This window comes from Conger conger, chromosome 8 (assembly GCF_963514075.1).
Source record: "Conger conger chromosome 8, fConCon1.1, whole genome shotgun sequence".
Classification (NCBI taxonomy): Eukaryota; Metazoa; Chordata; class Actinopteri; order Anguilliformes; family Congridae; genus Conger; species Conger conger.
Genome location: NC_083767.1, coordinates 59,203,430 through 59,226,649, shown reverse-complemented (window position 1 = coordinate 59,226,649; position 23,220 = coordinate 59,203,430). Strand labels below are relative to the sequence as shown.

Below are 23,220 nucleotides of genomic sequence, written 5' to 3'. Positions count from 1 at the left end.
GGAACTTTTTGCTGCTGTTGTTACTATTATTCTATGCAAATAATTGTAGCCGATTCATATAGGCCTATTGTAAATGTGGTTTTAATCATTATTAGGCCAATTTTTTATATATATATATATATATATATATATATATATATATATATATATATATATATATATTATTATTATTATTATTATTATTATTATTATTATTATTATTGTTATTTTATTGTAAAGATATAAACATGACAGGTGTAGGCCTGTATGAATACATTTTGTCTGTATGGTCTCTAATAGCATATTCTGGGCTGCATTTTGCCAAATGTCAATACTCAGATTGGAAATGAAGACGCAGCATGTCGGTTACTTTTTTCCTCTAACGGGACTGCTACAGTAGGCCTGCTCGGTGTATAGGCCTGTCTTTTTAACGTAACCATAATATTTATAGCTAACGCAACAAACCGGTCAAATAAATATTAATTGGGTAAGCGTCAGCACCGTGATTTAAAAACATGTTAGTCATATCTGTAATCAAAGGTGTTAACTCCGAAGCAAATTATTTTCTCTAAATGTTTATGTTTGTCACTCAAAATCCGCCCATCCTCGCTTTGATATACAGTGGAAACTATTCAGTATTCCACACGACTGGGTGCGCGAAGCTTTAGTAGGCTGCCCGGTAACTGCGTGGTAATCAATACGTTTTAAAATAATAATAATAATAATAATAATAATAATAATAATAATAATAATAATAATAATAATAATAACCAGTCTTCAAAATGCAAAACTTTCATCCAAAAGTATCATTGCTAATAACAAAGTATCGTAGTAGCTAATCAAATCCTGGAGCCAGTGGCTAACGACAAAAAAGGGTACCTCACTCAAAAAGGTTTGCACGCGTTCGCTCCGTGTGGGCGAGATGAGGTCAGGTTCAAATCAAATCCTCCTCGTCAGCGCTCCTGGACATTTCCATGCTTAACCGAGTGGTTACCCAGATAGCAGGTGACTCCAGACCGGATATGTACCGGACCGGCTGACATAATCAACAGAACAGACCCAGAGCCGCCTGCTGCCCAGGTGAGGCAATGGACTCCTAATCGATTGCGCTCTGCACGCGCGGGTTCTAATCTCACCTTTGTCGTCAGTGGTATTTTGGGGGTATATAAACCTCCAACACTTATCTGTGTTGTCCATAACAGACGTTGTTATACAACCTCAAACTTGCACTGATTCTCCATCATGGTTGTAGATAAAGTTTCGAGACGTACATTGCACATACATACTGCCATTTCTTGCTTCGGAAAATGTCACTTCGAGACTCATCAGTAAATACACCCTCGCTCTGATCTATTTGAGCGCTTGTTTAGCATTCCCAACCCTTGATGTTCTATATACATTTCCCCTGAACGGCACCAGGTGGGCACATACGACGAGGTGGCCGAGTGGTTAAGGCGATGGACTGCTAATCCATTGTGCTCTGCACGCGTGGGTTCGAATCCCATCCTCGTCGACGGTGCTATTTTAGGGTCTATAAACCTTATTGGATTTGTTCAACACTTGTCCTGTAGACTTGCGTCTTGGTCCTACATCATATACGTTCAAGGGTAATGTAATGCATCTCCTGTGGATTTATGAATTCAATTTGGCCGTACTCCATTTCATAAACGCGATTTACGACTCGATTAGTGAATCTAGCATTGAGTCATCTCGGATTAAATGTGGGTGTAATTGAATCTGAGTGTACCCGCTCTGTTATAAACGCCCGGTTAATCGCATGCCAAAAAAGGATCATACTCCTTAAGAAGACGGAGGCGGAGCTCTGCCAGTGCCCGCTTCAAAATTGAGGAAAGTATGTTATGGAGTCCACAAAGTTCCAAAAAGTTTTTTTTAAATCTTCGGGGTACAAATTGAAAAATAATGCGGATAATATCGCCAACAATAATTTTGTACGAATGGGATGAAACCAAATGCAAAATATCTGCAGCCGATATGGCCGTTTTAATAGACCCACTTAATACAGGTTAGAGAGCAAATAAGATCTTGTATTAGCGAAAGGCCTGTAATAAAGGTTGTGCGTGTTAGCATTACAATGAACCCTGCGTGCTAGGCCAGTACTCGGCCACACAATTGAATCCCAAACCTAAGGAATCACATTTCAATTACGATCTATGATATTTTACAAAGCAGTTATAAATGAACGGATACGTAGACAATGATAGCCAAGGTGCAAGCATTGCGAAATTACCAGAATAGCAATGCGAACGACGGACATGTGCTTGCTCGCGGGTATGAATAGGGGAGAGGGAGGGTTCAGGTTTCCTGCTCCCTATTCAATAGACCGGCGAAAGCTAAATATAAGCAAACTACGTAGCATTGAAATCTGCGTTCAAATGATGTGTTTCATTGTTTAAATACATAGCTATATGCTAAATGCGATGACATTTCAATTAGTAAAAAGAGCTTTTTTGCGTTTTTAGATCGTCGAGTCTTCCCGACTGGTGCGATTTAAAAATCCGACTCAACTGGCATGACTTTAACTTATGAACTTGACTACAAATAGGATACATTCGTGTAATCGGTGGAATATCGATAGCAACCTGTTAACGCAATTGTGGAAAAACCCACACGCTCGAACGTTTGGTACAGGGACCATCAAATCACGTCCCTCGAGGTCAGAGGACTGCTAGTTTCCCACCCAGTCAGGTGTGCACACAGTTTGGCCAATGGGTAGTACTAATTGTTCAGCTAATTACCTGGGAGAAAAGAAAACCAGGGCCAGATTTGGATTTGAGGTCCAGATTTGAGGATAGATAACATCATCTCTGTTGATTCGTTTGGTCTGACCGTGCACTGGTAACTAGCCTACAATATCGAAAGTAATGGACTGTACTCAGTGTTTTTGCCTCATGACCCTCAGTGACCACTGTAGTCTGTTTTCTGTTTCATTCACTATCATTCGTTCGTTTTGCCTGTGCTCCGTTTAGTGTCTCCGCATGCCACTCCATATATGTACTTCCTTCCAGTCTCTTGCCATTCATTTTACCTGTTCCTCATTTTGTGCTTGTTAGTAGTGTATTTAAACCTGTCCTTTTCGGTTTCACCTTGCTGGTTTGTCTCTTCTGGTTTCCGAATTCTGCCCTCGTATTCCTTTTTGTGATTCTGTTCCCTACCCCGGTTCTGGCTTCCTCTTCCCCGTGCCTGTGCCCCTGTTATTTTCTTTCTGGTTCGGCTCTGTTTTTTGATTTTCTGGTTTTGGACTCTGAGTTTTGTATTTTGTATTTGTACTGTCACTGGTTTGGTCTGTCTCCTTGATTTTTGAACTGTCCCTGTCTTACGATTAAGCTCTGCCTGCCCCGCATGTACCTGTCTGCCTGGATTACAACCAATTGCCTGTTTTTGGATTAAGTTTTGGATTTGTCATTAAAGCCTGCCTTCTTCACATTGTCCCTCTTGGTTAGACAGAAAAATCCACGTCAATCATTTGCTGATGATACAGAGCCCTGTAATTGTGTGGTTGCAGAGCGATGTAATGCTTCATTTGCTCATATGAAGTTGTCAGTGTTGTCCGTCTATGATGAAATTCACTAGCATAGCACTTAGCAGTGTACCGGAAATGTACTCTACTTCATTGCCTTCTTCACATAATCCCTGAGTCAGCTCTTGGTTCTCTCTGCCCGGTTCCTCACAGAACGAACAAGCCATTTTTGGAACCAGCGAACTCGAGGGCTGCTAGTTGGACTCTGTCATTCCTTCCACTGCTGCCATGAGCAGAGCCGTTAACTGGGGCACTCTCCACCAATCAGCCTCTCTTTCACCTTCGTCAAGGGAACGGTTCCATATCACACTCTACTGATATATTTCGACCGTTGACGCACGCCTCTGATTTCGGCTGCAAGGCCCCCAGTGACCTGTTTTGGAATCGACTTTCCCAGCACATTCAGGGTCAATTTTCAACTTTCGGGGATCTCCCCTAGACACTGGAGGGGTTTATTGCTTCACTCGCCCAAATTGGGTCTCGGCTGGACTGGCTGCAGTCGGCGGACCCAGCTCTCAGCGCTGGTCCAGGTCCAGCTTCCTGTCCGGTCTCGTGTTTCACCTCAGCTCCCAGAACCATGGCAAGTCCAACTTCCGGTTCTGTCCCGGGTCCAATCTCCTATTTTGTTCCAGACCCAGCTCCCAGAACCACGCCAGGTCCATCTTCCTGTTCCAACCCGGGCCCAGTCCCTGCTTTGTTCCGGACCCAGCTCCCAGAACCACGCCATGTCCAACTTTCGGTTTTGTCCCAGTCTCCTGCTTCACCCAAGACCCAGATCCCAGCAGCACACCAGGCCCAGTGTTCTGGCTCCAGATCCAGTATCCAGCACCACTCTGAACTCCCGGGCTGCCCCAGATCCTGTCCCCAGTGCCTCCCCAGACCCAGTCAGCCATTTCGCCGGAGGCAGGTCTGGGTCTGTGCTCTCCTGAAGGCCCACAGCCATCTGAAGCTTCACGGACGTCTCAAGCCCTGTGGGCATCAGAAGCTTCACGGGCGTCTCAAGCCCTGTGGGCATCTGAAGCTTCACGGACGTCTCAAGCCCTGTGGGCATCTGAAGCTTCACGGACGTCTCAAGCCCTGTGGGCATCTGAAGCTTCACGGACGTCTCAAGCCCTGTGGGCATCTGAAGCTTCAGGGACGTCTCAAGCCCTGTGGGCATCTGAAGCTTCACGGACGTCTCAAGCCCTGTGGGCATCTGAAGCTTCACGGACGTCTCAAGCCCTGTGGGCATCTGAAGCTTCACGGACGTCTCAAGCCCTGTGGGCATCTGAAGCTTCACGGACGTCTCAAGGCCCGCGTCCGTCTGAGGCCCCGTGTTAGCGCCCTGCATTAGCGCGGCGCCATTTGGTAAATGGTAAATGGTTGGTTGGTTGGTTATATAGCGCCTTTATCCAAAGCGCTGTACAATTGATGCTTCTCATTCATCCATTCATACACACACTCACACTCACACTCACACTCTTGATTGGTGGTTGTCGATATGGTCGATATGTCAGTATGCTTACCTACATACTGCTCTCTTGCAGTATCTCTTGCTTCTGAAATTCTCACATTTAGAAATGTGGGTCCGTAATATCTTTCAAAAGAGGCGTGCATATCCCGGTGCTCTGAACTCCCTGACTGCTTATTTGCATTCCCAAGCCTGGACTTTTCTTTTTACTCTTTCCCTGGACGGGGGGGGTTTGCTTGTGCGTGACAAAGTAGCGCAGTGACCGTGGCGATGGACTGGTAATCTACCGTGTGCTTCAGGCTCGGTTTTAAATCCGATCCTCCTTGTACGCCCGGTTTTGGGATCCGTACACCTTGAATTTGTGCAGCAATTACTTGTGTACTTTTGCTTTCATGTCTACTTGCTGGTTTAAACACAGTACAATTGTTTGTGATGAACTATACATAAAGTTTGTATCATTCTAGTGTAGAATCAATTTCATCCCCCTGGAAACCACCTTATATTTGAATTATCACTACTGGACATTTCCGTATTTCAGTGTTCATTAGCGGGTTTTGACAGCAACACATCCTTTTAGACGCGTAGCGTTTTTGCTCACTGCATTTGTCAAATATCTTGTTAAAATGCTGGAGCAGTGTCTGAATTTAAAGTTGGCCAAAAGTTAAAGAAGGTGAAAGGTTCTAAGAAAGGAAGTTGGCTGTCCTTTTCAATACTGGTTTTAGGCCTTCAGTATTTCAGCACTAGAATATACTTTTTGCTTTGCTTCATTTTTGTAGCAGTCTGCTTGAATATCTTTGCATTGAATATTGTCCTGGCCTTGAATGCTGCTTGTTTGCCTGCCTGAAATTATTACTCATCTGTTCACCTGGAACAACCGATAACCTACTGCCTCCAATCAACGCCCGCAAAAAGTTATGAATTATTGCCTGAACTTTACTTTGCTTTACTTTGACTTATTCATAGGAAGCATGTCTGAAACTGCAGTAAATTGGTGTCTATCAGTGGTCACTGCATTTGCTTTGATTCATATCTATGAGAAAAAGGCTTCCAAAATGTAACTGGGGTTCATTTACGGAAGCGCAGATTTCATTTCTCATTCCACCTCCGAGCACATTTCCCTCTCTACCTCAAATTCATTCTTATTATGATTACTTTTACTTTTACTTTTATTTTTACTGTTGGGCTGATATACGGAGACCTTTAGCATATGCCACACCTTGTAGTACACAAAACTAATAACGCCACAAATAATTGGCCCAAAACAAATATTGTGACCAATCATTGGGCATGTTATTGGTTTTGTGAACGAAATTGAAAGTGCAGTCATGGGTTCTGGATGTGCTCGTGGGTTCTGGATGTGCTCATGGGTTCTGGATGTGCTGGTGGGTTCTGGATGTGCTCGTGGGTTCTGGATACTCCAGCAGAGAGTAAATCGTGCCCTATGTCCTATTAGTATTGCCAGCCAGGTCACTCCTGGGATGTCGTTTGACAATTCCCTAGGAAAATAACTTGCTTGGGAATAAAGGGCTGATATCCCTGCCAAGAACCAAACTTCTTTCTTCTTCTTCCTCCTCCTCTATTACTGCTTTAATTAATGAAATCATTCACCCAATTTCACATTATTACTGTAGCCCCCGGAGCATTGGGCTCGGCTGTACACCATTTGAAATGCTCCCCTCATCCGAAAAATACGCTCCAAAAGGGAACTCGTTTCCCACCCCCACCCCTGTAGACGTTCTCAGTGCCATCGTCACTATGGCATATCATCACTACGGCATCACATGAAATGGCCGTCTAACCGCGCTCACACTGCTGATGCCAGAGACACCTGCAGCCGGCCTTCTGTTCCTCTATCGATGGCATGACAGCAGAGGTAACGCCCTGCTGTATTAAGAGCACTTACTACACTTAACAGCACCAGAAAAAAAGTGCAAAACCCAAAGTGCATCACATATAAATGCTGCAAGTGCAACACATATAACTGACATTCTCTACCCTGCTCGATGTAATCTATTTTTTTTTTAGTAGTGTACTTATGGGCGTGATTTTGGCAGCAGGAAACCAACCATTTCCGGTTTTGTTGTTCCTCCCAAGGCCTGATCAAGAGGCCTGGTCCAGAGACAGTGTAGATCATTGTAATTCCCAAGATGCCAAGGAGTGATGCTCATGGCAGAAAACGTGGATCAGGGGGGCACATCTCCAGAGAAGGTGAGTGCATTAGTCAGTAAGGCATCTAACAACTAACAAGGGCGAGGAACGCTTAGGTTTTGTTTCTTCGCTGAGGGCCATTTCCATTACAAGGCTTGGAAATCTGGATTGACATTTTACAGTCACCAAACCTGACCCCAATCAATTCACTGAGAACAGAATTTCTTTCTGGGCAAGGGAAAGAGAGGAATGTCCATCCTTTCGGGTTAAATATGAACTGATCTCACTGTTACAATTAAAGAAAGTTTGAAATGAAGCGCTCTCACATTGCAGACCCGTCATGCACAAGCTTGTGTGAGAGGGGCAGGCAGGGGGACCATGGGAGGTGGTCAGCCTTCCCAGTGAATGCATTCAATTATTAACTCATCCCCTCAAGTCTTCGACATAAGAAAGGACATATCAAAAATCAACAAGGGTTTAGGTCAAATGCAGACAATCAAACCTGAAATTGAGTGACAGCGGTACAGATCCCATCCCGCCGCGCGCTGTGCGTTTGAGGAGAAATGACGGCGAAAGCCGTCTCAGGGACAGCGCCCTGCGAGATGAGACCAAACCCGGCCTCGACTACAGCGTGTCTCACTTCCCCTTTCTGTGCACTAAGACACATTTTCAGCTTGCTTGAACAGACTCACTCGAGAAAAGTGAGAGCGTGCGAATCACGTCCAGAACAGAAGAACAGACAGCCCGCGTCAGAATGTCCTCAGACCCGCCACTTCAGACCCTCTGTGCCAGCTTGAGTGTGTGGTCTTCAGGTAAGAACGGCAGCATTTTGGGGTGACACGTTCTGGTGACCCCGTAGATGTAAATGTGATGTAAAACCACTGTGCATATTAACGCAGGGAAGTTAAATTTAGCAGCTGCTGAAATAAGCAAAACAGTTACATAAAAGTTTGAGGGGAAGGAAGGAAGGAATAAATCAGAAGTTTCTTGAAGTTAAGGGCGCTTTGTGGTTTAGATACGAGCCGGAAATTGTAATGTCGAGATATTTATCTAATTTCAATGAATTCTCAGAATATTTTTCTCCTCATGCAAACCCACTTTTTTGTCAACTAATGCAAAGAATATAAGTTATTTTACTTCATTTATTATTCCGTATGATTCAGTAGTCACAGCCAGTGTTCTGGGCTTGTAGATAGATCGGTGGCTCCTGTGCTGGACCACTGGGTGACGAGACATTAAAATATACATCCCCAGAATAATGCGGTGCAATAATAAACTGCAATAAATCTATTTCTTTGCAGAGGTAATTTTACAGGTGCATATTTGCATATTCAGCTCCTGCTGATTGTTTAAAGCAGTTCAGAGCAATGACCTTTTTCAGGAGTACAACAGATCCCCAACAATGGAATCAACCTGAATCTTTCTGGCTAGATGCCCGGTTTCCTGGGACCTACAGTATGGCACAATTGCAAGTCCTGTGTTTTGTCCGGCCGTGCTCATTCAGACACTCGTACAGATGCAACGGGTCGTCAGTGGTGAGAAACGATCAGGCCCGCAGAGCCTCTCCGCACAGAAACTACCGCCAATTTCGCTTCCCATATCTAATCCAAGAAGGAAGCTCAGTTCTTCTTTCAGGTGCACACGCACGCACATACAAAACACAGACACACGCAAAAACACTCACATGCATAAAACCCAGAAATGACACCTGTGGCAACTCGCATGTGACATGTACTGCTGAAAGATACCAGCTCAGACCCAGCTAGACCAACTTAAGACCAGATTGACCAGCTCAGTTGTGAAGCTGGTCAAGGTGGCTTAGCTGGATTTTACTGCAGGGTGTATAAATAGTGGGATTGTACTGTATGCTGTGCATCAATATGGATTGCGCAAAGGTTCTGGGTAGGGCCTGTGGATTAGTCTGATTTTCTATTTTGTATATGTATACTCAGTGAGCACTTTATTAGGCACTTATTCAACTTATTTTTTAGACTTATTAAGTCTTCTGCTGCTGTAGCCTGCCCACTCAGAGGTTTGACGCTCTGCGTGTTCGGAGATACTCTTCTGCATACCCACTGCTGTAATGTGTGGTTATCTGCGTTACTGTCACCTTCCTGTCAGCGTTGGCCAGTCGCGCCATTCTCCTCTGACGTCTCTCATTAACACGGCGTTTGCTGTCTGCAGAACTGCTGCTCACTGGGCGTGTTTTGTTATTCGCACCATTCTGAGTAAACTCTAGAGACTGTTGTGTGCAAAACTCCCAGGAGATCAGCAGTTGCAGAAAAACTCAAACCAGCCCCTCTTGCGCCAACTATCACGCTGTGCTCGAAGTCACTGAAATCACAATTCTTTTCCCCATTCCGATGGTCGATGCGAACATTAACTGAAGCTCCTGGCCCGTATCTGCGTGATATTATGCATTGCACTGCTGCCACACGATCGGCTGATTAGACAATGAACACATGCACAGGAGTCCCTAATAAAATGTTTAGTGAGTGTAGTAAATGCTCTGTTTCTTTGCCGATTGAAAATGAATGTTTCCCTGACACATTCGGCGGAGAGTGCTACAGAGCAGTGTGTAATAGCTGAAACATTAGTTGTCAGCGTCGTGGTTTACAATCATGCCCTGGCGGCATGAGGGCGCTGCCCTGCCGCCCACAGGGTGATGTGTAATTCACCGTCATCATCACATACGGAGGCGGGGGTTCAGCGGACGAGAGTAGCCTCCCCGCTGTCCGATGACTCTGCACATTCCTCACACGACGTTCGGCCCTGCGGTCTGCAGAGAGGAAGCTTCAGCTCCCCGCCCACACCTGAGCGGGCGCAGAGCCTCCCGAAATGACGGAGGACACCGACAAACGCCATTTCCTCTTTCAAGTTGGGGAAAACGGGGGGGGGGGGGGGCGGAGTTTTAAGAACGTGAAATATTCGTTTGTGTTTTGCAGGTTCTGATGAAGAAAGCACCTCTGAAGATGAAGAGGACATTGAGGTCTTAGACTTTAAATGAATAAATCTACTAAATTATATAATATAGTACATATATATATATATATATATACTGTTTCAAATTCTTATAGCGTGTGTGGAGAGCCACATGAAAAGTGCCATTTTTGCTCGTTTTCTTGGGTGCACTCTACCCTGTCTCGTTCACCATTCTGATCTGTCGTATGTGACCTGTCCTACGGAATCACTCACCGTGTCTCTGCGTATTCCCCTACCCTGCAGTGTCAAGTGCTGGAGAAGCAGAGGAACGAGGCCACCAAAAAGCTGTTGGAGATCGAGCAGGGTAAAAAAAACTGTGACGCTTATCGTTCCGGTGCTTTCCGACGAATTGTGAACCCCCCCCTCGTACCGTGGCCCAGACCTTACACACGCGTGTGCGTGTTCTGTTCTGTTCAGTGTCTGCCCAGCTCCTGAAGGAAATGGATGCGCTGGACATACAGTTCCAGATCGAGCGCTCGTGTCGGGAAAGCGCTGAGGCGTTCGCAGTGAAGGTCTGTGGCTCGCTGCAGTGCTTGATGGGAAACGTAGTCATCAGACTACCCCCCTCTCCCCCATTACATCACATTACATCACATTACATCACATTACATCAATGGCATTTTTGACAGACGCTCTTATCCAGAGCGACGTACAGTTGCATTAGACTAAGCAGGAAACAATCCTCCCCCGGAGCAATGCAGGGTTAAGGGCCTTGCTCAAGGGCCCAGCGGCTGTGCGGCTCTTATTGCGGCTACACCGGGGATCGAAACCAGCGACCTTGCGGGTGCCAGTCATGTACCTTAGCCACTACGCTACAGGCCGCCCCTGTGTACTCATCCCCAAGCAATCTGACACTCTGTCTCTGCCCAGATGACGAAGGAGAACAAAGTCCTGAAGCGAAGAAGCCAGGCCCTGCTGCCGTTGATCCCGGAGGCGCCTGAAAACCGGGACGCTCTGAAGTTTGACCTTGAGAACGACCTTGGGCTGGAAGAGGACTCTGACAGCAGTGTGGTATCTGTTCTGCAGTGGCAGTCCCAGCTAAGAGGTAAGTTTGCCCTGGCAGCACCAGAAACCCAAGGAGCATTACAAATAGTATTTCATGGGTAGCTTTAGTATCTGTTTATGTTGGTGGACATACACTCAATGTGCACTTTATTAGATATTTAATATTTAATAAATAGTATTATTATATTTATTATAATAAATATTTATAATAAATATTATATTTATTTTATTAGATATCTTCTGCTGCTGTAGCCTATCCACTCAGAGGTTTGACCGGTTGTGTGTTCAGAGATGCTCTCTCCTCTCTCCACATTTTTTGCCAGCAGAACTGCTGCTCACTGGATCTTTTTTGTTTTTCACATTATTCTTTGCAAACTCTAGAGACTGTTGTGTGATCAGCAGTTTATGAGATAATTAAGCCACCATGTCTGGCACCAACCTCTTGACCACGTCTGCATGCTTTTATGCATTCAGTTGCTGCCACATGATTGGCTGGTTAGATATTTGCATTAACAAGCTGGTGTACAGTTTGACCTAATAAAGTGCTCACTGAGTGTGGCATGTTATGGGACCATGGTGGGTGGTAACAGAGACCACAGAAGTCATGTTGAATGTGACACTGGTAACAACAGAACTTGAAGCAAGACTTTGTCTCAGACTTGCAGAGTTCTCTGGACCAGCTTCTTGGTGAGAAGATGCAGCTGTCTGAACAGCTGGAGGCAATGAAGAGAGAGCAGGCTGAGCTCAAAGAGCAGGTAATGCCTTCAAAACAAGGACTGTAGTCTGTAACCACAGGATCACAAAGTCATGTGTGCTTGTGTGTGTGTGTGTGTGTGTGTGTCTGTCCCTCTCTCTCCGTTCAGCTAGCCGCGGAGAAGGCAGAGAACGAGGCCTTGCTACGGAAGTTCAATAAGCAGAGCCGAACGATGAAGAAAGTGAAAAGAGGTGAGACAGGTTCACAAGTTCAAACAGCCCTTCTATGCAACCCACTGTGTGACAGTGAGGTCCCTGCTAGAAGGGACAAGTGTCGTTTGTTTCGGTAAATCATTGGAAGGCACGTGGAAGAGGCCTTTTTTCCACCATCTTAATTTTCTAAAGGTCTCATCCCAAGGTCTTTTCTTGTCTCGGGGTGGTCTGAATGTCTCCCGTTCGCTCGATGGCAACCAAAACTAACAATGCTCCTCTGACTTCTCTGTGCTCTTTGGGGCAGTGAACCAATCAGCCACTGGCACGCACTGATGCCCAGTTTTGGCCCGGAATGTCCAGTTTTCAAACGATGATTTGTACAGGTTCCGGTTGTTGGTCCCAACCAGACAGTATGAATGTCTTGTCTGAATAATTGATTGAAATTTGAACGCTAGTTTGTAATGAATGTTTCCGTCTCCGCGTTGCCTTCCCACCACCTCCAAGTCCCTGCCCCCAATATTGTCCACGATAAGTCAGTGGTTATTGGTAGTTATTGATAACTGGACTTCAGCAGTGCAGAGTCATGGATGACTGTGGATGTGACTCCAGTGCTGCATGGTTTGTGTCGGCAGTGTCCCAGCGTGCCACTCAGGAGTTCACTGACATGACCCAGAGACTTGTGCTCGAGAAGGGCCTTCGCCAGCACGCTGAGTCCTTCGCCCACCAGGTACGGTGTGTGTGTGTGTGTGTGTGTTTGTGTGTGTTATAACGGCACTTCTCTGTATACATTACATTACATTACATTACATTATTGCCATTTGGCAGACGCTCTTATCCAGAGCGACGTACAGTTGACTAGACTAAGCAGGAGACAATCCTCCCCTGGAGCAATGCAGGGTTTGTGCGGATCTTATTGTGGCTACACCGGGATTCGAACCACCAACCTTGCGGGTCCCAGTCATTTACCTTAACCACGACGCTACAGGCCGCCGCATGCATATATAGTTATATATAGGTATTGTTGTATTGTATTGTATTAGATATTGTATTGTAATCGGGGTATTCTAGCTGCCAACCGTGGTATGCTAGTGAGTTGATGTATTCTTCCAGGGTTCCGATTGTATCTGTGTGGTCACGCTAGGACTCCAAACCGTACTGTCCCCTAGGGTCCTCTTCACACTTGTCCCTGTGTTCGATCTGCACTTCGTTGTACGTCGCTCTGGATAAGAGCATCTGCTGAATGCCTCTAATGTAATGTAATGTCTCTATATGTGTGTGATGAACATCATCAATGGGGTTTTTTTATGCGCTTGTGGACTTCTCAAACCCAAGGACTGTGGTTCGGTAGCCAGCTGCCTCGGGCGTGGAGATGGAGCAGGCCGTGTCTCTCACACACGGACCTCTCTCACCGCCCCCCCCCCCCCCCCCCCCCCCCACAGCCAAATCAATAGAGCTTTTATATCCTCAAAGAGTGAGGAAGTGAGCGCTTCCGTTGCACAGTAATACTGAGAGGTGAGAGCCGTGTCTCTGCCCCGGTCCACACGCCGCCCCCACCCCCCCCCCCGTCCCCCCCCGTCCACAGCGCTACGGCCAAAACCCCCCCCCCCCGCTCTTTCTCCACTCGTTCACCGTTCCCCATTTCCCCTGGCTGGTGAAAGGAAAACCCGTTCACACTTCTCGCTAATTGGCGTAACTCACCCATGGCCCCTGGAAAAAGCTGGGATGGACGGCGGCCCCTGATTGGCCGTGAAAGGCGGACGTGCGGGGGGGGGGGGGTGGTGTCAGGGCGAGGGGTACTTCCTCATTCAGGGGCGTGAAACATTCGGCAGGGTGGGCGGTCGGGCCTCGTTATTCAGGCGGGAGGCGCAGGGGAGCAATTCCGACAAACAAACACACACACACGCATGGAAAGAAAGGCTCGGAGGGGCCAGCGTTTGTGCCTTTGTGGCGCGAAGAAAGAAAGAGGAAAAAACAGGCAACGCGGCTTTGACAGCTGCCGCCGTAACTAACATTTTTTAAGAAAATAATTATTACCGGGTGACTTGACACAAAGGCAGGCTCCCTTTCAGCCGCTTGTGTTAATTGGCTGCCACCACAACGGCGAATCGGGGCCTTCAGCACTTGCCACCATTGACACTCTGTCTGCCCTGTGATGGCTATCTTTAAGGGTGCTGGATGCAGGCACTGTGTGGACGGCCGTACAATGGCCGGTCCTAAAGGGGCTTTGTGAGGGAGGAGGACCCCTGTGGCTCCCTCGGTTTGGCCTCTTGCTCTCAATTCACAGGGAAGTGCTCCTGATTGAGGAGCGCCTTTCTTATTTACTCCCCTCTGTCTATTTGTCCTGTTTTGAAAACACTTTCTTTCATTGCTTCTTTGCATTCGTGGCATAATGAAGGTTTTTAAGCCACATAAAAAGAAAAAAAAAGAAAAAAAAGAGGATGTATTTTCAGATCAAGCTGCCTTTTGAATGTCAAACATTTTCCTCAGACTAATTGCGGCCTTGCGTGGCTAAATTGCTGTTTGTGTTGGGGGGAGCAGTTGAGTGCACAAATATTGGCGCTATTTTAAGTAAACACTGAGAGAGGGGTTAGAAATATGGAATGTTATGGTCAACTGCAGTCCCTTCTGGCATGTTTCAGATTGCGTTATCCTTGATGTGTCCTGTTGTTTCTCCTCACCTGAGTAAGATTTGAGAAAAGGTACTGAAAGCCATGTGAGATTAAATTCTCTCAAATGTAATCTTTTGTGGCTCTGGACCGCTAGTGTATCTGAACCACGCAATGCTCTCGCACGAACAAGGAACAACCCAGCAGGTCATCGACATTCTTTACCTGTGATAATTCCTCTGAGATATCACTTTCTCTGAAGACAAGGCATTGATTGACTGTTGAACCCAAATAATTCTCTAATGGCTTAGGACTAAGCGCTGTTTTGTTTGGCTAACTCGAGTAAGCTGCCAAATAATGCACACGCCTTGTCTGTCCTTCCTTTTAAACACCATGTCACACAGTCCGCCCAGATACTTATAATCTATCCGAGCTTTCATCAGGCACAGACGTTTACCCGCACTGGCCTGACTGACATTGACTGGGACTGATTGGCAGTTTTGGAGCTGGGACAGATTTAATGATAGGCTCACTGGCTGTCTTGCAGTGATTTTGAGGCTGGGACAGATTTAGTGATGGACTGACTGGCTATCAGGCAGAGATTTTGAGGCTGGGACAGGTTTAGTGATGGGCTGACTGGCTATCAGGCAGAGATTTTGAGGCTGGGACAGGTTTAGTGATGGGCTGACTGGCTATCAGGCAGGGGTTTTGAGGCTGGGACAGGTTTAGTGATGGGCTGACTGGCTGTCAGGCAGGGGTTTTGAGGCTGGGACAGGTTTAGTGATGGGCTGACTGGCTGTCAGGCAGAGGTTTTGAGGCTGGGACAGGTTTAGTGATGGGCTGACTGGCTGTCAGGCAGAGGTTTTGGTGCTGGGACAGGTTTAGTGATGGGTTGACTAGCAGTTTTGCAGTGATTTGGGTGGTGGGACAGATTTAGTGATGGGCTGACTGGCTATCAGGCAGGGGTTTTGAGGCTGGGACAGGTTTAGTGATGGGCTGACTGGCTGTCAGGCAGAGGTTTTGGTGCTGGGACAGGTTTAGTGATGGGTTGACTAGCAGTTTTGCAGTGATTTGGGTGGTGGGACAGATTTAGTGATGGCTGACTGGCTATCAGGCAGGGGTTTTGAGGCTGGGACAGATTTAGTGATGGGCTGACTGGCTATCAGGCAGAGGTTTTGAGGCTGGGACAGGTTTAGTGATGGGTTGACTAGCAGTTTTGCAGTGATTTGGGTGGTGGGACAGATTTAGTGATGGCTGACTGGCTATCAGGCAGGGGTTTTGAGGCTGGGACAGATTTAGTGATGGGCTGACTGGCTATCAGGCAGAGGTTTTGAGGCTGGGACAGGTTTAGTGATGGCTGACTGGCTGTCCTGCAGATGCTGTTGAAGCAGAGAGAGGCCCAGAGGCAGAGTGTGATCCTGATGCAGAACTCAGACACTGCACCCCAGCTCCAGCAGGCCCTGGAGCAGGTGGCCAATATCAGCACTGCCCTGGAGGACATACGCCTTCAGCATCAGAACCAGGTCTGTGTGTGTGTGTGTGTGTGTGTGTATGTGGGGCTCTGGTTACAGTGTGTGTGTGTGTGTGTGGGTATGTGTGTGTGTGTGGCTCTGGTTTCAGTGTGTGTGTGTGTGTGTGTGTCTGTGTGTGTGGCTCTGGCTTCAGTGTGTGTGGCTCTGGTTTCTGTGTGTGTGTGTGTGTGTGTGTGTGTGTGGCTCTGGTTTCAGTGTGTGTGTGTGTGTGTGTGTGTGTGGCTCTGGTTTCAGTGTGTGTGTGTGTGTGTGTGTGTGTGTGTGTGGCTCTGGTTTCAGTGTGTGTGTGTGTGTGTGTGGCTCTGGTTTCAGTGTGTATGTGTGTGTGTGTGGGTGTGTGTGTGTGTGTGGCTCTGGTTTCAGTGTGTGTGTGTGTGTGTGTGTGTGTGGCTCTGGTTTCAGTGTGTGTGTGTGTGTGTGTGTGGCTCTGGTTTCAGTGTGTGTGTGTGTGTGTGTGTGTGTGTGTGTGTGGCTCTGGTTTCAGTGTGTGTGTGTGTGTGTGTGTGGCTCTGGTTTCAGTGTGTGTGTGTGTGTGTGTGTGTGTATGTGTGTGTGTGGCTCTGGTTTCAGTGTGTGTGTGTGTGTGTGTGTGTATGTGTGTGTGTGGCTCTGGTTTCTGTGTGTGTGTGTGTATGTGTGTGTGTGTGTGGCTCTGGTTTCAGTGTGTGTGTGTGTGTGTGTGTACGTTCAGGTGCAGCAGACGCAGGCCGCCATGGAGGAGACCAACACGCTGTCGGAGCTGGAGGCCGTCAGAGCCCAGCTGGAGAGGAGCGAGGAGCGGAGGGAGGCGACGGAGACGCAGCTGAGCCAATCACAGCGCGCCGTCACCGACCTGCAGGAGGAGGGTACGGCTCGTGCTCATTGGGCCTCGTGCTCCCCAGCGCACTGAGAGCACTGAGCACTGAGAGCACTGAGGGCACTGAGCACTGAGCACTGAGAGCACTGAGAGCACTGAGCACTGAGAGCACTGAGAGCACTGAGCACTGAGCACTGAGAGAGAGCACTGAGAGAGAGCACTGAGAGCACTGAGAGCACTGAGAGCACTGAGCACTGAGAGCACTGAGAGCACTGAGAGAGAGAGCACTGAGAGCACTGAGCACTGAGAACACTGAGCACTGAGAGCACTGAGCACTGAGAGCACTGAGAGAGAGCACTGAGAGCACTGAGAGCACTGAGCACTGAGAGCACTGAGCACTGAGGGCACTGAGAGCACTGAGCACAGAGAGCACAGAGAGCACTGAGAGCACAGAGAGCACTGAGCACTGAGCACTGAGCACTGAGAGCACAGAGAGCACTGAGAGAGAGCACTGAGAGCACTGAGCACTGAGAGCACTGAGAGCACTGAGCACAGAGAGCACAGAGAGCACTGAGAGCACAGAGAGCACTGAGCACTGAGGGCACTGAGAGCACTGAGCACAGAGAGCACAGAGAGCACTGAGAGCACAGAGAGCACTGAGCACTGAGGGCACTGAGAGCACTGAGCACTGAGAGCACAGAGAGCACTGAGCACTGAGCACTGAGCACTGAGAGCACTGAGAGCACAGAGAGCACTGAGAGAGAGCACTGAGAGCACTGATCACTGTGAGCACTAAAGAGAGCACTGAGAGCACTGAGAGCACTGAGAGCACTGAGAGCACTGAGCACTGAGAGCACTGAGAGCACTGAGAGCACTAAAGAGAGCACTGAGCACTGAGAGCACTGAGAGCACTGAGAGCACTGAGAGCACTGAGCACTGAGCACTGAGCACTGAGAGCACAGAGGGCACTGAGCACTGAGCACTGAGAGCACCACAGCCTCACTCCCCTGGCCCCACTGCCTGTGCCTGGTCATGTGCAAGTGAGACACTACAGCTCCCAGCCAATCAGCCTTCTCCTCTCACCCCCGCAGTGAAACAGCTGCAGGACAGGCTGAAAGAAATGGAGGAGAGCCCGCCCTCTCGAATGGACCAATCGCAGGAAGAAGGCTCAGTCCCCACTGCACCCCCCCCTCCTCCGCCTCCTCCACCTCCACCACCTCCTCCACCTTCAGCTGCGGTCGAGTAAGATCGTAGAGCACGGCCACACAAAAACATTCTTGTTCATTGCCGTTAATAGCCATAGGGAAAACTCTCAATATATCCACGGCGAAGTTGTTGTGGGAAAACTGTAAATAATGCCGTACACTGAATTGCTTGAATTGAATAAGTGTATTTATTTGTGTTGGTTGGGAGAAGATGTTTGGTTTTCATTCTTTTCTCTTTATTTAGCCCACTGGAGGCTCTGAGAAAAAGAAAGAAGTGTGCGGCCGACAGCACAAGCACCACCAACGGTACAGACAGTGCACAATACCGGCACTCCAGCACCCCAGAGAGAGTCATATACTGCTTATGCATAGTATGCGCTGGTTTACGTAATAATAATGTTTTTATTCCAATGCTATCAAACACTCTGAGGAAGGTGGAGGGGTATAGGAATAGGCAAGTTGTATAGTTAGGACTGTATGTGTGTGTGTGTGTGTGTGTGTGTGTGCCTGCATTTGTGATTGCTTGTGGCTTTTTAAATGTTTTTCAGAAACATAAAAACATAGACCTTTGTGTACCAGCGTTTACAGTGGCACATACCCCCAGTGTGTGCTGGGTATGCCTGCCCCCGGCAGCAGGGCTGATTGCAGGGGTCTCTGTTTGCTCACATCTCCCAGGGCAACCGCCTTCTGACATGAAGGCCAGAGCAGTGGACGAAATGATGGAGCGCATCAAGAAGGGCATCGTGCTGAGGCCCACCCAGAGACCACAGCAGGTGCAGACTGTGGCTTTCTCTCTCAGCTTCACTCTCTCAGCTTCATTACATTACATCACATCACATTCCTGGCATTTGTCAGACGCTCTTATCCAGAGCAACGTACAGTTGATTAGACTAAGCAGGAGACGATCCTCCCCTGGGGCAATGCAGGGTTAAGGGCCTTTTGCTCAAGGGCCCAACGGCTGTGCGGATCTTATTGTGGCTACAACCAGGGATCGAACCACCGACCTTGCGGGTCCCAGTCATGTACCTTAACCACTACACTACAGGCCGCCCTAAGCTGCTTCACTCTCCACTTCACTGTTATATCCGTCTCCACTTCATTCTTCAGCATATTGTACATCATCCTAAGACTCAGTATGTCATTGTAGGTCACATGGTCTCTGGTCTTGATCTCCAAAAGCCGCAGAATGTTCTATATTATATAAAATATTTTTATATTTTAATATGTAAATCTTTTTTTTTTAAATATTTTTGTTGGAACATGTTTTTGTCATCCAGGACACTTAGACAGCATTTCACTGACTTTTCACCGCACAGATGTTCCCTGGGAATGATCTTAAAACATTGTGCCATTTCTAGCCTGACCCTGTTTAGCACTGCAGGCTGTCCTGACACAGATTCTCCTGATTTTCATCTCAGTGGAAGCCAGCGTTTTTAGCTCCTCGTCTCCCTGAGTTATTGCTTAATGAACTAAAGTGTGTGTTCGGGTGCCAAATCAAACCATACCAGACTGGGCGCGTTGTTTTCCTTTGCAGGTTTCCGCTATTAGAATTAAGAATGAAACATAACAAAATAAAAACAAAAGGGGAGACCAACAGAGTTTGCGGTCCTGGTTCAACCAGCCCACGTACTGTATATCAGTTGATGTGCATGGGCTGGATATTACCTTAAGGTATTACTACGGATGTGTTGTTGAAAACATCTAGTCTGTATGCTACGCCAGGGAGCATAAAACATTTTACAAATTCAGATACGAAGGGCAGTGAGGTGTTTTTGTCGGGTGGTGTCATTCATATCGCTCTCATCTGAGAATCACGGCTCCAGTTCTGCCAGAACGTCAGCGAAGGCAGGACGGCAGTTTTCTTTTCAACCGCTGACAAATGTTTCCGGGCTATAGGCATAACCTTTTTAACCCGAGGTAACCCCGGTCTTTTTTCAGAAAAAGGGCTGTATATAGCATGCTGTGTTGTGTATTACTATTAGAGAAGACATTAGAGCAGCTTGGAGATCCCTTTTGAAACTGCCTGTGGAAGATAGCCATTAACCTTTCCCTCTTCTTGCAGGTAGGGCCAGAGGATCACAGTGCCTGGGGGGTGAGCATATTTTATGGGGGGGGGGTTTTTCCACTATGTTTCTTTAAATAGTTATGTGGAGAATAGTGCCTTTTACCATTCCTAACACGACTACACGTTATTTTATGAGACGTAGTAATGCTCAATGCTTATGTTTTAATGTTTAATGTTTAATGTCCTTCATGTGTATTTTTTGCACTCAGGATTCTGAGAAAAGGAAGTCTGCAGTATTTGAATTGCAAGGAATGCTGGTAAGCAAAGCATCCAAAGCCGCCAGGTCAATTCCACAGTACTTTCTCTTTCAGACACAAAACATGTGAAAGCCTAAATGTTTAATGACAAGTTTAAATCAAAAGTCACTTTTTTCTCAATTTAGTCAGCTTTTCATAAGCATACAAACATGTCTTAGAGCAGTGTTTATTAACTGGTGGGTATGTGTGTGTGTGTGTGTGTGTGTGTGTGTGTGTGTGTGTGTGGGTGGGTCGCGGAGAGATGGTGTCAAAAAAAAACAAAAAAAAAAAACGCATTCTTTTCATGCAAACGCTTAACGTTGACCCCAGAGCCACAGAGACAGGCTACCTAGGCCTACTAGTTGACCCAAAACCTTTATTCTGATGTCAGGCCCATGCCTGTTGTTGCCATGGAAATAGAATGTTTTGTGACATGTATCAATCATTTGAGCGGTAAAACGTTAGCGAGCTGTCCTGGCGAAACCAAAATACGACCCCGAGTATTTGAAATATGGATTTAGCTATGTTGAGGACAAAGGCGTCCAGAAACCCCAATGTGTGGTGTGCGGTGAATTGCTGGCACAGGAGAGCAGTATTCCTCCTTGGCCATCCGTGCAATTAAAATCTTACTGCCCTTCAGCACTACTTATCTCTGTGAAAGTGGATTCTCCACTCTGGTCCAGCTCAAGTCCAAGCAAAGAAACAGGTTGGACACTGAACATGATCTACGTGTAGCTCTGTCTACCATAGTGCCTGATTTGTGTGACCAGAAAACCATGAAGGACGTGAATATGAAAAATACTACATATTACAAAAATACCAAATAAACTAACAGACAGGAATCAGGATCATAACAATATCGCAGGAGGCTCGTGCTGATCTTGACTTCAGCTTGTCTTAAAAAAAACTGCACAATGCGGATGATCTGATTGGTCGTTCTCAGGAGTCTGTGAAGCGAACGGGCCTCAGGAGGGGGATGTCTCGAAAGAGGATCAGCCGTCACGTTGGGGAGGTGGAGCTGCAGGCCGTCCTGCAGAGGAGGAGGAGAGCCATGGGGGATGAGCAGGGGGGTCTGACTCAACCCAAAACCTTCCCAGGTACAGTTCCATACTCTTCCACGTGCTGCTGTTTCCTTAAAGCTGGCTTAGCAGACCAGAACAGGGCAGTACTATGGGTACTATAATGGAGTAAGCCATTATTAGGTGTTTGAAAATTTGTACCTCTGAGGTCGCAGGTCCAGATCCTGCCTGGATTCTTATTTGTACATATGACCAGCTGTTAAATTGGAATGCGTGCTAATATTTAGCCAACTTGCAAATGTCTGATAGATGTCAGATAACGTCACTGACTTGCCAGAAGTTAGGCTCACCTAGTTTTTCACTCAAGTTTAACCCTCGTGTGTAGTCCTAACCTTTTGTATTGTCCTAAGGGTCAATAGGCTAATGGCTTGCCTTCACTAAAGCAGCTTAATTGAATTTTAAACCCCCAAATCTATTTTGCATGAAGAAACAAGTTTTTTTGGTTTTTTTCTCTGCTGTAGTGGCTGGTCATTTTTGACAACACTAGGGTTGTCAAAAAAGGGGATTTAAATCAGCCACCCTCCATATAACACCTCTGGACAGGCAACCAAAAGTCTGGTTTTTTGGAGAGCCAATTGTTCCACTGGTTTCAGTTATTAATCAGATCGTCGTTGACCAATGAAAGCGGTTGATGAAACAGTGATCTGTTTCTTGGACATGACTTGAAGCAAATGTCCTGTGTGGCACGGCCTGGACCGTATATATTCTATGTGTCACAGTGACCTCACCCACCCTGCGCACACACCTCTGTGTGTCTTCCTTGTGTCACAGTGACCTCACCCACCCTGCGCACACACCTCTGTGTGTCTTCCTGTTCCTCCCCAGGCCCATCGGTGAGCCCCGCTAACAGCACTGTGCCCTGGGCAGGGGAGGGCGGCGCCCCCGTTCTGCGGAGGCTGAAGCAGAACCGAGAGCAGAGGAACTCCCGCGTCATCTCCTCTGAGTTCTTCCCCTGGGGGGACCAGTGAGGAGGGGAAGAGAGGGAGAGAGAGGGAGAGGGAGAGGGGAGTTGTTGATAGGGGGGTTGACAAGACTAAACAGGAAACGATATGGAGGAAGTGATGGTTGTGTCGGAGACTGTATAAAACAATCAAATTACAAAACTTACACTTTAGTGTGAAATCTCGTAACTGCCTGCTCACTAAATTCAGAAAATTAATTGAAATTCAGTTAATTAATTAGAAAACTCTCCATAGAATGACCAATAAAGGCATTACTAAATGTATGGATTTTGTGAGCGGAAGGGTAATTATACCTGCTGCAGTACAGCTCCAGTGTAACAGTAACAGCCAAAGAGAGGCCTGCTGTCGGCTGTTCCCTGTCCCTCCCTCCCTCCCTCCCTCCTAGAGGCCTGTGGGACCGGGGGCAGCAGTAGCCCCACATGAGGGCTGCTAACCGCACCTGTGTGTGAAGCAGGTGTGGGTCCCTCAGAAGCAATGCTCTACTGTGTGTTTGCCCCTCTGCTCAATTCTGACCTCACCGTCCCCCCGTCTAGGATTAATCTTCCAGGAGCACTTCCTTCCTTTGAGTTTCTCCCGCCGAAACAACTTTTCTTCTCTGTCACAAGAAGGGGTGTAATTTGAAAGCTCGTTGAACAAATGATAATTAACGTCTGAACCTCAGCCTCTTTTCCGCTGCAGCTGCTTGCTTCCTCATTTGTTCACCGCCCAGAGTGCCGGACCAATCAAATCCC

At 47.2% G+C, this 23,220-nt stretch overlaps 1 protein-coding gene and 1 non-coding gene across 2 annotated transcripts; both read left to right on the top strand.

Moving 5' to 3' along the window:
- Window positions 1-1,410: 1,410 nt before the first annotated feature.
- Window positions 1,411-1,492, top strand: trnas-gcu (transfer RNA serine (anticodon GCU)). The gene has a single exon. It is a non-coding gene; the product is annotated as a tRNA-Ser (tRNA).
- A 5,624-nt stretch (window positions 1,493-7,116) lies between these two features.
- shtn2 (shootin 2) lies at window positions 7,117-23,010 on the top strand. The gene is made up of 18 exons (XM_061252212.1): window positions 7,117-7,175; window positions 7,777-7,927; window positions 10,061-10,104; window positions 10,341-10,401; window positions 10,515-10,609; window positions 10,968-11,142; window positions 11,760-11,857; window positions 11,966-12,047; window positions 12,641-12,735; window positions 15,991-16,137; window positions 16,838-16,991; window positions 18,034-18,184; window positions 18,392-18,453; window positions 18,823-18,920; window positions 20,210-20,239; window positions 20,422-20,469; window positions 21,392-21,545; window positions 22,353-23,010. The coding sequence occupies exons 2-18, from the start codon at window positions 7,870-7,872 to the stop codon at window positions 22,493-22,495; spliced, it is 1,695 nt and encodes a 564-aa protein (XP_061108196.1). The 5' UTR covers window positions 7,117-7,175; window positions 7,777-7,869; the 3' UTR covers window positions 22,496-23,010.
- Window positions 23,011-23,220: the final 210 nt, after the last annotated feature.

What these genes read in the sequence shown, in the direction of transcription:
- shtn2 (XM_061252212.1), top strand. Translation starts at nt 7,870, where the DNA reads ATGTCCTCAGACCCGCCACTTCAGACCCTCTGTGCCAGCTTGAGTGTG. An exon ending in AAGATGAAGAGGACATTGAG is followed by an intron (nt 10,105 to 10,340) that starts GTCTTAGACTTT and finishes CCTACCCTGCAG; the next exon opens with TGTCAAGTGCTGGAGAAGCA. An exon ending in TTGAATTGCAAGGAATGCTG is followed by an intron (nt 20,470 to 21,391) that starts GTAAGCAAAGCA and finishes GGTCGTTCTCAG; the next exon opens with GAGTCTGTGAAGCGAACGGG.